At 37.5% G+C, this 14,823-nt stretch overlaps 1 protein-coding gene across 1 annotated transcript in view; it reads left to right on the plus strand.

Moving 5' to 3' along the window:
- FAM117B (family with sequence similarity 117 member B) overlaps nt 1-14,264 on the plus strand; it is a 103,127-nt gene extending 88,863 nt beyond the window's left edge. Inside the window, exon 8 of the mRNA XM_045480785.1 lies at nt 10,366-14,264. Coding sequence (XP_045336741.1) covers nt 10,366-10,684 — 319 coding nt within the window. The 3' untranslated portion in view covers nt 10,685-14,264. The remainder of the gene's footprint in view (nt 1-10,365) is intronic.
- The last annotated feature ends 559 nt before the right edge of the window (nt 14,265-14,823 follow it).

The raw sequence follows: 14,823 nt of genomic DNA on the forward strand, positions 1-14,823 counted from the left end.
TGGGTTCCTGTTAAGTTTCTCAGGATCCACATAAGAGTGAAACCATATGGTATCTGTCTTTCTCTGTATGGCTTATTTCACTTAGCATCACACTCTCCAGTTCCATCCACGTTGCTACAAAAGGCCATATTTCATTTTTTCTCATTGCCACGTAGTATTCCATTGTGTATATAAACCACAATTTCTTTATCCATTCATCAATTGATGGACATTTAGGCTCTTTCCATAATTTGGCTATTGTTGAGAGTGCTGCTATGACCATTGGGATACAAGTGCCCCTATGCATCAGTACTCCTGTATCCCTTGGATAAATTCCTAGCAGTGCTATTGCTGGGTCATAGGGTAGGTCTATTTTTAATTTTCTGAGCAACCTCCACACTGCTTTCCAGAGCGGCTGCACCAGTTTGCATTCCCACCAACAGTGCAAGAGGGTTCCCATTTCTCCACATCCTCTCCAGCATCTATAGTCTCCTAATTTGTTCATTTTGGCCACTCTGACTGGCGTGAGGTGATACCTGAGTGTGGTTTTGATTTGTATTTCCCTGATAAGGAGCGACGCTGAACATCTTTTCATGTGCCTGTTGGCCATCCGGATATCTTCTTTAGAGAAGTGTCTATTCATGTTTTCTGCCCATTTCTTCACTGGGTTATTTGTTTTTCGGGTGTGGAGTTTGGTGAGCTCTTTATAGATTTTGGATACTAGCCCTTTGTCCGATATGTCATTTGCAAATATCTTTTCCCATTCCGTTGGTTGCCTTTTAGTTTTGTTGGTTGTTTCCTTTGCTGTGCAGAAGCTTTTTATCTTCATAACGTCCCAGTAATTCACTCTTGCTTTTAATTCCCTTGCCTTTGGGGATGTGTCGAGTAAGAGATTGCTACAGCTGAGGTCAGAGAGGTTTTTTCCTGCTTTCTCCTCTAAGGTTTTGATGGTTTCCTGTCTCACATTCAGGTCCTTTATCCATTTTGAGTTTATTTTTGTGAATGGTGTGAGAAAGTGGTCTAGTTTCAACCTTCTGCATGTTGCTGTCCAGTTCTCCCAGCACCATTTGTTAAAGAGGCTGTCTTTTTTCCATTGGATGTTCTTTCCTGCTTTGTCAAAGATTAGTTGGCCATACGTTTGTGGGTCTAGTTCTGGGGTTTCTATTCTATTCCATTGGTCTATGTGTCTGTTTTTGTGCCAATACCATGCTGTCTTGATGATGACAGCTTTGTAGTAGAGGCTAAAGTCCGGGATTGTGATGCCTCCTGCTTTGGTCTTCTTCTTCAAAATTCCTTTGGCTATTCGGGGCCTTTTGTGGTTCCATATGAATTTTAGGATTGCTTGTTCTAGTTTCGAGAAGAATTTAGGTGCAATTTTGATTGGGATTGCATTGAATGTGTAGATAGCTTTGGGTAGTATTGACATTTTGACAATATTTATTTTTCCAATCCATGAGCAGGGAATGTCTTTCCATTTCTTTAAATCTTCTTCAATTTCCTTCGTAAGCTTTCTATAGTTTTCAGCATACAGATCCTTTACATCTTTGGTTAGATTTATTCCTAGGTATTTTATGCTTCTTGGTGCAATTGTGAATGGGATCAGTGTCTTTATTTGTCTTTCTGTTGCTTCATTGTTAGTGTATAAGAATGCAACTGATTTCTGTACATTGATTTTGTATCCTGCAACTTTGCTGAATTCATGTATCAATTCTAGCAGACTTTTGGTGGAGTCTATCGGATTTTCCATGTATAATATGTCATCTGCAAAAAGCGAAAGCTTGATTTCATCTTTGCCAATTTTGATGCCTTTGATTTCCTTTTGTTGTCTGATGGCTGATGCTAGAACTTCCAGCACTATGTTAAACAACAGCGGTGAGAGTGGGCATCCCTGTCATGTTCCTGATCTCAGGGCAAAAGCTCTGTTTTTCCCCGTTGAGGATGATGTTAGCTGTGGGCTTTTCATAAATGGCTTTTATGATCTTTAAGTATGTTCCTTCTATCCCGACTTTCTCGACGGTTTTTATTAAGAAAGGGTGCTGGATTTTGTCAAAGGCCTTTTCTGCATCGATTGATAGGATCATATGGTTCTTCTCTTTTTTTTTGTTAATGTGATGTATCACGTTGATTGATTTGCGAATGTTGAACCAGCCCTGCATCCCAGGAATGAATCCCACTTGATCATGGTGAATAATTCTTTTTATATGCCGTTGAATTCGATTTGCTAGTATCTTATTGAGAATTTTTGCATCCATATTCTTCAGGGATATTGGCCGGTAGTTCTCTTTTTTTACTGGGTCTCTGTCTGGTTTAGGAATCAAAGTAATACTGGCTTCATAGAATGAGTCTGGAAGTTTTCCTTCCCTTTCTATTTCTTGGAATAGCTTGAGAAGGATAGGTATTATCTCTGCTTTAAACGTCTGGTAGAACTCCCCTGGGAAGCCATCTGGTCCTGGAGTCTTATTTGTTGGGAGATTTTTGATAACCGATTCAATTTCTTCGCTGGTTATGGGTCTGTTCAAGCTTTCTATTTCCTCCTGATTGAGTTTTGGAAGAGTGTGGGTGTTCAGGAATTTGTCCATTTCTTCCAGGTTGTCCAATTTGTTGGCATATAATTTTTCATAGTATTCCCTGATAATTGTTTGTATCTCTGAGGGATTGGTTGTAATAATTCCCTTTTCATTCATGATTTTATCTATTTGGGTCATCTCCCTTTTCTTTTTGAGAAGCCTGGCTAGAGGTTTGTCAATTTTGTTTATTTTTTCAAAAAACCAACTCTTGGTTTCGTTGATCTGCTCTACAGTTTCTTTAGGACTCTATATTGTTTATTTCTGCTCTGATCTTTATTATTTCTCTTCTTCTGCTGGGTTTGGGTGTCTTTGCTGTTCTGCTTCTATTTCCTTTAGGTGTGCTGTTAGATTTTGTATTTGGGATTTTTCTTGTTTCTTGAGATAGGCCTGGATTGCAATGTATTTTCCTCTCTGGACTGCCTTCGCTGCGTCCCAAAGCGTTTGGATTGTTGTATTTTCATTTTCGTTTGTTTCCATATATTTTTTAATTTCTTCTCTAATTGCCTGGTTGACCCACTCATTCGTTAGTAGGGTGTTCTTTAACCTCCATGCTTTTGGAGGTTTTCCAGACTTTTTTCTGTGGTTGATTTCAAGCTTCATAGCATTGTGGTCTGAAAGTATGCATGGTATAATTTCAATTCTGGTAAACTTATGAAGGGCTGTTTTGTGACCCAGTATATGATCTGTCTTGGAGAATGTTCCATGTGCACTCGAGAAGAAAGTATATTCTGTTGCTTTGGGATGCAGAGTTCTAAATATATCTGTCAAGTCCATCTGATCCAATGTATCATTCAGGGCCCTTGTTTCTTTACTGACCGTGTGTCTAGACGATCTATCCATTTCTGTAAGTGGGGTGTTAAAGTCCCCTGCAATTACCACATTTTTATCAATAAGGTTGCTTATGTTTATGAGTAGTTGTTTTATATATTTGGGGGCTCCGGTATTCGGCGCATAGACATTTATAATTGTTAGCTCTTCCTGATGAATAGACCCTGTAACTATTATATAATGTCCTTCTTCATCTCTTGTTACAGCCTTTAATTTAAAGTCTAGTTTGTCTGATATAAGTATGGCTACTCCAGCTTTCTTTTGGCTTCCAATAGCATGATAAATAGTTCTCCATCCCCTCACTCTCAATCTAAAGGTGTCCTCAGGTCTAAAATGAGTCTCTTGTAGACAGCAAATAGATGGGTCTTGGTTTTTTTTTATCCATTCTGATACCCTATGTCTTTTGGTTGGCTCATTTAATCCATTTACATTCAGTGTTATTATAGAAAGATACGGGTTTAGAGTCATTGTGATGTCTGTATGTTTTATGCTTGTAGTGTTGTCTCTGGTACTTTGTCTCACAGAGTCCCCCTTAGGATCTCTTGTAGGGCTAGTTTAGTGGTGATGAATTCCTTCAGTTTTTGTTTGTTTGGGAAGACCTTTATCTCTCCTTCTATTCTAAATGACAGACTTGCTGGATAAAGGATTCTCGGCTGCATATTTTTTCTGTCTAGCACACTGAAAATCTCGTGCCAATTCTTTCTGGCCTGCCAAGTTTCAAAAGAGAGATCAGTCACGAGTCTTATAGGTCTCCCTTTATATGTGAGGGCACGTTTACCCCTTGCTGCTTTCAGAATTTTCTCTTTATCCTTGTGTTTTGCCAGTTTCACTATGATATGTCGTGCAGAAGATCGATTCAAGTTACGTCTGAAGGGAGTTCTCTGTGCCTCTTGGATTTCAATGCCTTTTTCCTTCCCCAGTTCAGGGAAGTTCTCAGCTATGATTTCTTCAAGTACCCCTTCAGCACCTTTCCCTCTCTCTTCCTCCTCTGGGATACCAATTATGCGTATATTATTTCTTTTTAGTGTATCACTTAGTTCTCTAATTTTCCCCTCATACTCCTGGATTTTTTTATCTCTCTTTTTCTCAGCTTCCTCTTTTTCCATAACTTTATCTTCTAGTTCACCTATTCTCTCCTCTGCCTCTTCAATCCGAGCCGTGGTGGTTTCCATTTTGTTTTGCATTTCATTTAAAGCGTTTTTCAGCTCCTCGTGACTGTTTCTTAGTCCCTTGATCTCTGTAGCAAGAGATTCTGTGCTGTCCTCTATACTGTTTTCAAGCCCATGTGGCTGTTACTTTTGAACCTGTATACAGTCAACATCACACATTGAATTTAGCGGTATATTTATTCAAGGTGGAGCATGGCTCTCACCTAGTATGTCTTCCTTCTTTTAAGGGTTGAATTCCCTTCAGTTTTTATGTACTTTTGGTCTCTAATTCTTTAAAAATTATTGGAAATATTTTGTCTGCCAGTATAGGAAACAGAATTCTGTTACTATTATAGTAACAGACTCCTGTTCCTGTGATAAAGCTAACATAAGAAGCAGGCAGGATTTTAAGCAGTATCTAGTACTATTGGTATGTGATCTCTTATATTTCGGGTGGCTGGTACTTTAGTCAAGCACTGCACTTTTAGACTCAGAGTCTCAAAAGGTATTGTAGCCTTCATATTTTCATGGCTTCTTGCTTTGTGAGTGATGGCTATAGGATGGTTGGTGTGTGTGAGATAGCAAATTAGGTGATGAACATGATTTGGGGATGTGCTGGTAGTTCTTAGCTCTCACCTTCCAGTCTCACTATTGCTGCATGTATAAGAGTCAGCCTTCTGGTTTTTTCTCACTTATGAAACCTGGAACACGGTGCGAAGATTGTCCAACCTTGTCTGACTCAATGTAATTTATCTTTTTCCCCCATTATGAACATCTTGGAATTATTTTGGAATATGGCATCCTTTTGTTCCTCTGTATGCTTCTCCTGTCACTGCTTCCTTTAATCTAAATTCTGAATAATTTTGCCACACAAAGAGCATTGTTTTTGAATCCCCTTAATTTCTATGCTAGGAAATCCCAGCTCTCAGTCTCCTATCTGCTTTTGTGACAGTAATTGAAAACTCTGTTTTAGCAACTGCTATGTCACTGTCATTCTAAAAGCTTGACTGTAGCAAATTGAAAATTTAAGTAGAATTCTCCAGATCTGTTTCATGGACTCCCTGAATCATAATCGTCTGGAGTAGTAGTTGAAACTGCAGATTCCCAGGCCCCATCCTAGGCCTAATGCATAAATGTGGAGATAGGACCTGGACTATACATCTCTGACAAATACCTCATATTTTTTATGCCCAATTTGCAGATGCTGGCTTAGACTTTCCCGTGAGAGTTCTTAAGGGATGCCTGGGTGACTCAGTTGGTTAAATGTCTGACTTTTGATTTCGGCTCAGGTCACAATCTCATGGTGCATCAGTTTGAGCCCCACGTTGGACTCTGCACTGACACTCTTTTGATGCCCCTTCCCCACTCACACTCTCTCTGTCTCTCTGTCTCAAAAATAAACATGAAAGAAAGAAAGAGAGAGAGAAATGAAGGAAGAAAGAAAAAAAAAATGAAGGAAGAAAGAGAAAGAAAGGAAAGGAAGGAGGGAGGGAGGGAATCATTCTAGGGCCGCCTGGGTGGCTCAATTAGTGAAGCCTCTGAATCTTGGTTTTGGCTCAGGTCATGATCTCATAATTCATGAATTCAAGCTCTGCATCAGGCTCTGAGCTAATAGGGTAGAACCTGTTTGGGATTCTCTCTGCCCTTCCTCTACTTGCACGTGCACTTTCTCTCTCTCAAGATAAACTTAATACAATGATCCCATTTTTTTTTTTTTAATTTTTTAAGTAAAAATCAAATGGTCCAAGTGGACGTTTTTGGAGTTGAGCTCTTTGCCCAAATGCAGAGAAATTGTTGGTTAGCTCAAAAGTAGTTTGAATTTCTGTAATAAATGACTTTGTGTGAATATTTGTTATGTAGGTTGGTGTCCTGTGGTATCTGCCTTAATCTCTTGGATTTGGAAGTTTTCTCAGGACTTAATGTCTGAGTTATGTATATACTGCTACATTATTTGTGTCTAAAGGGATGGAAGAGTATATGTGTGTATATGGATAGATAGATGGATCAAAGAAATAGAAGATAAACCCTGACATGTTACATGTGTTATGTCACATGCATCTGTTATTAGAAGGTAAACTTGCAGGACACCTGGGTGGCTCAGTCGGTTAAGCGTCCGACTTCAGCTCAAGTCATGATCTCATGGTTTGTGGGTTCAGGCCCTGCGTTGGGCTCTATGCTGACAGCTTGGAACCTGGAGCCTGCTTCGGATTCTGTGTCTCCCTCTTTCTCTGCCCCTCCCCTGCTCACGCTGTCTCTCTTTGTCTCTCAAAAATAAATAAATGTAAAAAAAAAAAAAAATTAAAAAAAAAGGATAAACTTGCTCTTTTTATAGTGTACATAGTTTGTTACAAATTATACTGATACAAAGGATGTCTAGCATTTTTAAGCATTTTCATTATGTACCAAAACAAAAATTAATAGCAGTAACCCAAGAGTGGATTTCTTAGAGGTAATTTTAACTTTTTTATCAATAAAACAAATTACTCAAAGTCTAAAAAAATTTGTCTCTTTTGCACTACCTCTGTCAAAGTGAGAGCAAAATCCACTGGGCACACTAGCAACAAACAAATATAGATTATTGGTCCAAATTAAAAGTTTTGAGTTTATTTAATCATTGTTTGAGGAATACTCCTCTTTAACTCTTGGTTTGAAGAAGTAACTCTGATAGGAACTGGAGATTGGAGTGGGGTGAGGCTTGATCTCTGGTTTCTAGAAATGTATGTTTATTTACCTGAATGCAAATAGGTGGTTGTATTTAGACCAGAATTTATACCAGATTTTGTATTTCTTTCGGTCTCTATATTCTTTGTGTTATAGCACGTACCATAGACATGTCGTCTGCACTTTTTCCTTTTTTAAAGGAAGTCTAATATGCTGTTTCTTCTGCCAAACTAATGAATTCTTTGGCCTTAGTTACCTTAGACTCCTAAGTATTTTGGCCTTTTTGTGGTATAGAAGTATTTTAAAAAATATAACATGATCCTCCCTCTCTCCCTTCTTCAATTATAAGTAACTCGGACCCAGCATTTTCTTTGCTGATAATTAATTCCTGCATTAAAAAAAAATTACATAAGGCTTTTAAAACAGATAGGAAAGAATTCCTTGCATCAGTATAAGAATATATCTATAATTATTATCCAGCCTATCCCATCAGTTTTTCAGAAAGTCAGCTTGTAAACAGTTGTATCTATTTTGAGACACAGTTTTTTTGGAATAATCCTTAAGGAAAAATAAAAATTTTAAATTAGTTCTGAGATTTTTTTTTTTTTTTTTGTATTTATAGTTACTAAGTTGAAGCTTTGAAGTTGTATTAGTACTTGCATCTTCTATTAGCATAGGTATAGGTCATGTGTGCCAGGAGTGGATATTCTGTTTCTTGGTTAATAATTAAGCTCCTAGAAAAATGTTAGAGGTCAGGAGTGATTCCTCTTGGTAGGTTGGGGTGGCGGCTGGAAGAGGGGACAAAGGAAGGTGTTTTGTTTTTTTGTGTGTTTTTTTTTGTTTGGTGGGGGAGGTTGGTGCTTCCACCTTCAAAAGAAAATTCAAGCATAATTTAATAATAGAAATCTAACCTCAGCTTCCTATCTTCTTTAAGGAATTGAAAACCATACTCTCACATAGTAAAAATAGGGCAGTGTGTGCTCTTCTTACCTCTCATCTACCCAGATACACTTGTGGTCCTAAAACTACTTGATGTTTCCGTTGTATATAAGAAAGAAGACTGCACAAGTAAAACATCAATTAAATTATTTCTTTGTTCTTAAATTATTGTATTTATCAAAGCTGTCCTTGGGTAGTATTCACTATTAATAAAATCTGCCTATCAAAAGCATTGTCTGCTTGGAGGTTTTTCTTTTCCTTTTTTTTTTTTTTTTTTTGGCACGCATTCCCCAGGACTGTTGCTTATTAATTTTTTAAGACCCAGCTCAGATGTTACTTCCCTTGTAAGCCTTCTTCCTACAAAATTCTCCCTCTTCCTCTGCCACAGGTTATCCACTCCCTTGTGCTACCTTTAAACCCCTTTACAAGTCATTTTTATCACATTTGTCAGACCTCTTACAGGACTTCTTGAGCTTTTTTGTACTGTGAACACCTTTGGCAGTCTGGCAAAGATTAGGGATGCTTTGAAGTAATTTGTAACTTCTCTGAATAATGTTTTTATTATTTGTTTTTTTAAATTTTTTTTAAATGTTTTTATTTTTATTTTTGAGACAGAGACAGAGCATGAGCAGGGGAGAGGCAGAGAGACGGGGAGACACAGAATCTGAAGCAGGCTCCAGGCTCTGAGCTGTCAGCACAGAACCTGATGCAGGGCTCGAACTCACAGAGTGTGAGATCATGACCCGAGCCGAAGTCAGACGCTCAGTCAACAGCCATCCAGGCGCCCCATTTGTTTTTTGTTTTTTGTTTTAAGTTTATTTATTTATTTTGAGAGTGCGCAGTCAGGGGAGGGGCAGAGAGAGAGAGGGAGAAAGAGAATCCACGCTGTCATCTCAGAGCCTGATGTAGGGCTTGAACTCCCAAACCGTGAGATCATGACCTGAACCAAAATCAAGAGTCAGACTCCCAACTGACTGAGCCACCCAGGTGCCCCTGATAATGTTTTTAAATGCATAAAACATGTAAGATTACAAATGAGATTAATTATGTTGAGATACAGTCCTATTCCCAGCATCTCCCTCCCCCCACGAACTACATATTTAGTCTGTCTCCTTGTAGATGGTTTCATTTTTGGGTCCCCAGAATCTGGTGCAGACTTGGCGCACTTAAATTTTAATTTTTTAAATTTCATTAGGAGAGATGAGAATTGTACTTTCATCATATGATCATATTACGTTGTTCCATCTGAATCTTGATATATTTAGGTTCTCCCACCTTTATTTCTTTTTTTTTTTTTAATTTTTTTTTAACGTTTTATTTATTTTTGAGACAGAGAGAGACAGAGCATGAACAGGGGAGGGGCAGAGAGAGAGGGAGACACAGAATCTGAAACAGGCTCCAGGCTCTGAGCCATCAGCCCAGAGCCCGACGCGGGGCTCGAACTCACGGACCGTGAGATTGTGACCTGAGCTGAAGTCGGACACTTAACCGACTGAGCCACCCAGGAGCCCCAATTTCTTTTTAATTTTGTGGCATTTCCATGTTACTTTAACAGTTGAATTTTTTAATATCTTTATTTTCACAAAATATCAGTAATACTTAGTATCTTTTTCCAACCATTTGGGTGAGTTTTCAGGAGCCCCTGGGGACAGGAAGGGACAATGGATAATTTGGATTTTATATTTCCATTATGTTTCTCAGAAAACCATCATGGTTAACTAAAAAAATTGTTCCAAAGAGATTTTTAAGCACACTTGAAAACTCATGCCCACTGAAGTTGAGTCACACAGGGGTGGAATTTAGCAAAAGATGGACATTGTATGTCGTTAATTTACTTGCTTTCTCCCTTCAAAATAGTACAGGTTTTGGAAAAAATGTAGTGGAACATATTTTTGTTTTTAAACATCTAGAATTTCTTTTGCTTTAGGAAATTCTTTATTCATAATGGCTGTCTTAAATCTTCATTGAGATACAGTTGGTTGTCAGCCTGAGTCACCTGAATGCTGCAGGGGGCTCTCCAGGGAACTGAAAGCAGCAGAGATGAATGATGTACTTCTGGCATTCTAAGATACTTACTTTGAATTAGGTGTCTAATTCCACTTTGGCCCATAACATTTGGAGCTTTTGACATAACTTGAGTTTTATATTCCTTTCATTATCTATAAGTTATCTGTTTAGAAAAAAAAGAATTACTTCCAGTGTTCTGTGACTTAAAATTACTGGGTTGTCTGTTCTATGCCTAGGCCAAAGCAGCTTCACGAAATCCCCGCCTTTTACTGTCCTGACAAAAACAAGGTGAATTTCATTCCTAAAAGTGGTTCTGCCTTCTGCCTCGTCAGCATCCTCAAGCCACTCCTTCCCACACCAGATCTTACTCTCAAGGGCTCTGGGCACAGTCTGACAGTTACCACTGGTATGACAACCACTCTGCTGCAGCCTATTGCTGTGGCCTCCCTGTCTACAAACACAGAGCAAGACCGGGTCTCTCGAGGAACAAGTACAGTCATGCCATCGGCCTCTCTACTTCCACCACCAGAGCCAATTGAAGAAGCTGAAGGATAGGTCACAAGACTGTGTGGCCATTTTTCTGGGCAACTGAGAACCTCCTCAGATCATTTCATTGTGATGGCATCGCGCACTCCCAGTCGGCTGTGATGTGCTCCCACTTCCCATGGTGATGCGTCACAGTATGACTTCTGGAAGAAAGCAGCGCCCTCTGATGGCTTTGCTCACTCATGAAGGCCAGCCCTCGTTGCTTAGCCTGCTTTTTCTGAAAGCACTGATTGAAACAAAAAAGGTCTCATTCTTTACTTTTGGAGGGCCAATATCACATTGTTTTTTGTTTTCAAATTAAACTTCTTTAAAAACAAAAACAAAAAATTGATCCCTGCAAACATAATTCCTGAAGGGAGACGTGAATGATGCTGCAAGAACCATCTTTTATATGAAAATGACTATTTTATAATACCAATGTTACATTTTCTGAAACGTAGCAGACAGGATGTTCAAAGATTCTTTGGTGGCCTCTTGTTTCTTGTTTCCCTTTCTAGATGTGTGCTTTTCTCAGCTGTTTTCAGCTTTGGGACCAAAGGGATTGTTGACATTTTCCCAGCAATCTTAATCTCATGACTATGTTCTTCTCCCAAACAAGAATTGATAGGTAAATGCATTGAACAAATATATAACCAGAGATAAAAAGCAATATTAAATAATAGTACATTATGTGATTTATGTTTTTGGATGTCAGAAGTTTGTGCTTTGGGTGAAATACTTGTAAAACTGTTGTTTTCTTCACTACTCCTGTACACATTTCACCATGTGGTCAGAAAAATTATAGTCTGGAGACAAGTGCTTTAATACTTTCTCACCCATTGTTGGAACTTGGTTTAAAAGTCAGTGAGCCAGAAGGAAACTACCCAGTGTTGATTGCTAGCTAGGAGTAAGGAACCCCTTTGGTTTTCTGCAAAATATTTTATCACATTCTCTCCCTTTATCATCACTGTATCATAGTTCCAAGAGGTCCTAAAATGGCTGTGCATGGATTTCCTCCTTTGCTTTTGTGATGTTGTTGTCTCGTGGATTTGGTCAGGGTTAGTAGTTTGCCAGGAGTGTAATCCATTGAATAGCAATCCGTAGTCACAGAATCTTGTGACTGACATTTTCTTTATGGTGGTTGGCACTGAGATATGTTGCTTACAGGTTTTGCTAGTTTTCTCTCCAGCATTCCACACAGTGCGGAAGACAGGCAAAGAGAGCTTTGGAGCATATAAACAACAGGATTCTTTGAAAAATCCGTACAGTTTTGGATTTAGGCTCATCTTAATCACTGCCAATATCACATGACAACACTATTTCATGTTTGTGTATGTGGTAGTGAAATTAAGGAGCAGCTCTTTTGAAAAATGAGTTCCAGCAAACACTGTTGATAAAAAGCATCCTTCTAAGACCTTCATATACTACCTATGATGCAATAATTTAATATTCCTATACATATAGGGAGAAAAAAATTTTAATACTTGTAAAAGGAATACAATTTAGAGGGTTAATACGTCAATTTGTTCAGACATATACCATCAAAGAAAACTTAGTGGTAGCAATAAATCTGAAAGGACTTCTTATACTCATGCACCTTTAAAACATCCAAGTATTTAAAATTATGCCCTGTGAAGTTTAAAATGGCGATGTATTTATACAGATTAGATAAATTCAAACATTTGAATATGTCTGTCCGGTTTCACTTGGTAACACTGATAAATTTTGGTACCTTCTCCATACAAAACTAATTTGCTTGGAATTAGTGCTTTGTGGCTTCTAAATCAGTAAAACTCAGTTATTCAGGGTCTGTATTTTCTGGTTGGTTGGTTTTTTTTGAGAACCTTGATTCTTTGCCTTATATGTTATGTCTTTTGACTTAACCATTTCACCACTGAAAACTGCTCTATCAAAAGTACAGAAGAAAAGCTGAAACTCCTCAGGTGAGTTGGTATGAATGGTAAGAGGAAGAAGTTAAAAACAAGTTTTTAAAAAAATCCTCAGTTTTTAGATTACTTGAATTCCATTAAATCAGTGTTCTTTTCCTTACTTTACACTTCTGTCCATTCCTATAAATCACAAGGGCATTTTACAACTAAAATGCCACTTTATAAACAATCTTTCTCTTTACTCTGTTGTGCATGTTTGTGTAATTGACATCTTTCTATAGCGTTTCATATATCCTTTATCTAAAGTAATTTAAAACCAGAATGGGAGAACAGGTTTAAGAGTTATTATTTACAGAGTCTTATAAGTAGAACTTTTAATGTTTGGTTGTAAGGAGAATGTGAATTTGCAGGTAAATGCATTGTATGGTAACCAAACATACCCCTTGGGTTTGGGAGAAATAGAGCCTGAGGTTTGAAAGAATAAAAAAGGTACAAGGTACAGACAACTCAACTGCCAGTGCCAAAGGGCTAATTTTTAAGCATATGAGCTTTATTGCAGTCTTTAAAAATATTAACCATAGGTCCCATTCAGCTCTTGCTTAACCCTTAGTTCACAGATGGCTGATTTTTTTTAAATGGACCTACTCCCAATAGAATATTTTCTAAAATTACATTCCATGATTATCTTGTATTTCTGTAGAAAACTATACAGAAGATAAGTTAGAATAGCTTCAGTGGGAATATAATTTAAATTTTTTTAAGTTTTAAATAAATTTACTTCCATTGCAGTAAAAGAAATAGCATATATATTTCCGTAAAAGTATTCTCTGGTTATTTTGTCTTAAGTTATTTTTTACTCTTGATTTTTTTCCTTGTGATGATAAAAACATAAAATTTATTGTTTCTGATCATGACTAAGTCTTACTACTTGTCGTGGCTTTTGTTAGCAATTATATTTTTAAAATATCTGTTTTGTCTCTGGTTAATATGGTGAGCATGGATGCCAAAATTATTTCTTAACTAGAATCTTCATTTTGTTTAAAATACTTCTTACACTTATGAGAGGCCAGATCAGCCTTTTGGAACGTGTTATTGCTAACTGTGGAATAACTGGCAACAAGAAAGGCTCTCCCCCCTCCCCCCATTTTTTTCTTTTAAATGGTTGGCTTTTACTGGAAAAGAGATATTTTAAAAAAATGGCAGAACTTATAGCCTTCTGTATGTCCAAGATTAGGACTGGGTTGTCAAGATTTTCTTTTGTTAAAGGAAATAAAAGAAAAATTGACATTACTGAATTTAGTTCACTGTTCTAAACTTAAGATTCATTCCTTAATGCTTGGAATTTTGATGTCTCAAAATCAGACCAGTGGAAGTGCTGAATTTGCATTTAAAAAGCTAAGAATACTTCGCACTTTAAAGTTTAACTCTGCTTAAATTAACAATAAGTAGAGCAGCCCTGAACAATACTTTGTTTAAAAAATCCTGTTGAATATAATTTATGTTTTTTTAAAGTCTGTATCTTTCATCTGTTTAAGCTGTGTAAATCTTTTTAAAATGCAATTTTTTAAAATTTTGTTTTTCTAACAAAAATCTCCCAATAAACAGCATTTCCAATGGTGATAAATATTGTTATTATGTACTTATGTATTCCCTGTATCTGAACACTTATTGCTGCCTCACAAGAAAATAGAACATTTATGTTAAAAATAAAGTCTGTTCTTCTTGAGAATTTTTTTCTATGTGCTTTTATGAATGTTGCCTCAATTCAGATTTTCTTTTCAGACACATGTACTCTGAAGTAATTTACAAATAGAATATTCTTTTTCACAAATGTATAGGAAATTGAGTGTGTTAAGTAGCAGGACATATAGTATTACCAGTTATTATTACTTCCTGACTATTTCTTTTTTTTTTTTTTTAATTTTTTTTTCAACGTTTATTTATTTTTGGGACAGAGAGAGACAGAGCATGAACGGGGGAGGGGCAGAGAGAGAGAGGGAGACACAGAATCAGAAACAGGCTCCAGGCTCTGAGCCATCAGCCCAGAGCCTGACGCGGGGCTTGAACTCACGGACCGCGAGATCATGACCTGGCTGAAGTCGGACACTTAACCGACTGCGCCACCCAGGCGCCCCGACTTCCTGACTATTTCTTTACTTGCTCTAGAACTTAAAGTACCTGATATTTGTGGTAAGTGGTAAGCACACTGAAAGATAATGCATGTTTATAAGTAATTCCATACTTCATAGTTTGTTAGAGATTTAGCTGAGACAGTCACTG

The sequence above is a fragment of the Leopardus geoffroyi genome, chromosome C1, assembly GCF_018350155.1.
Source record: "Leopardus geoffroyi isolate Oge1 chromosome C1, O.geoffroyi_Oge1_pat1.0, whole genome shotgun sequence".
In the NCBI taxonomy this organism is placed as follows: Eukaryota; Metazoa; Chordata; class Mammalia; order Carnivora; family Felidae; genus Leopardus; species Leopardus geoffroyi.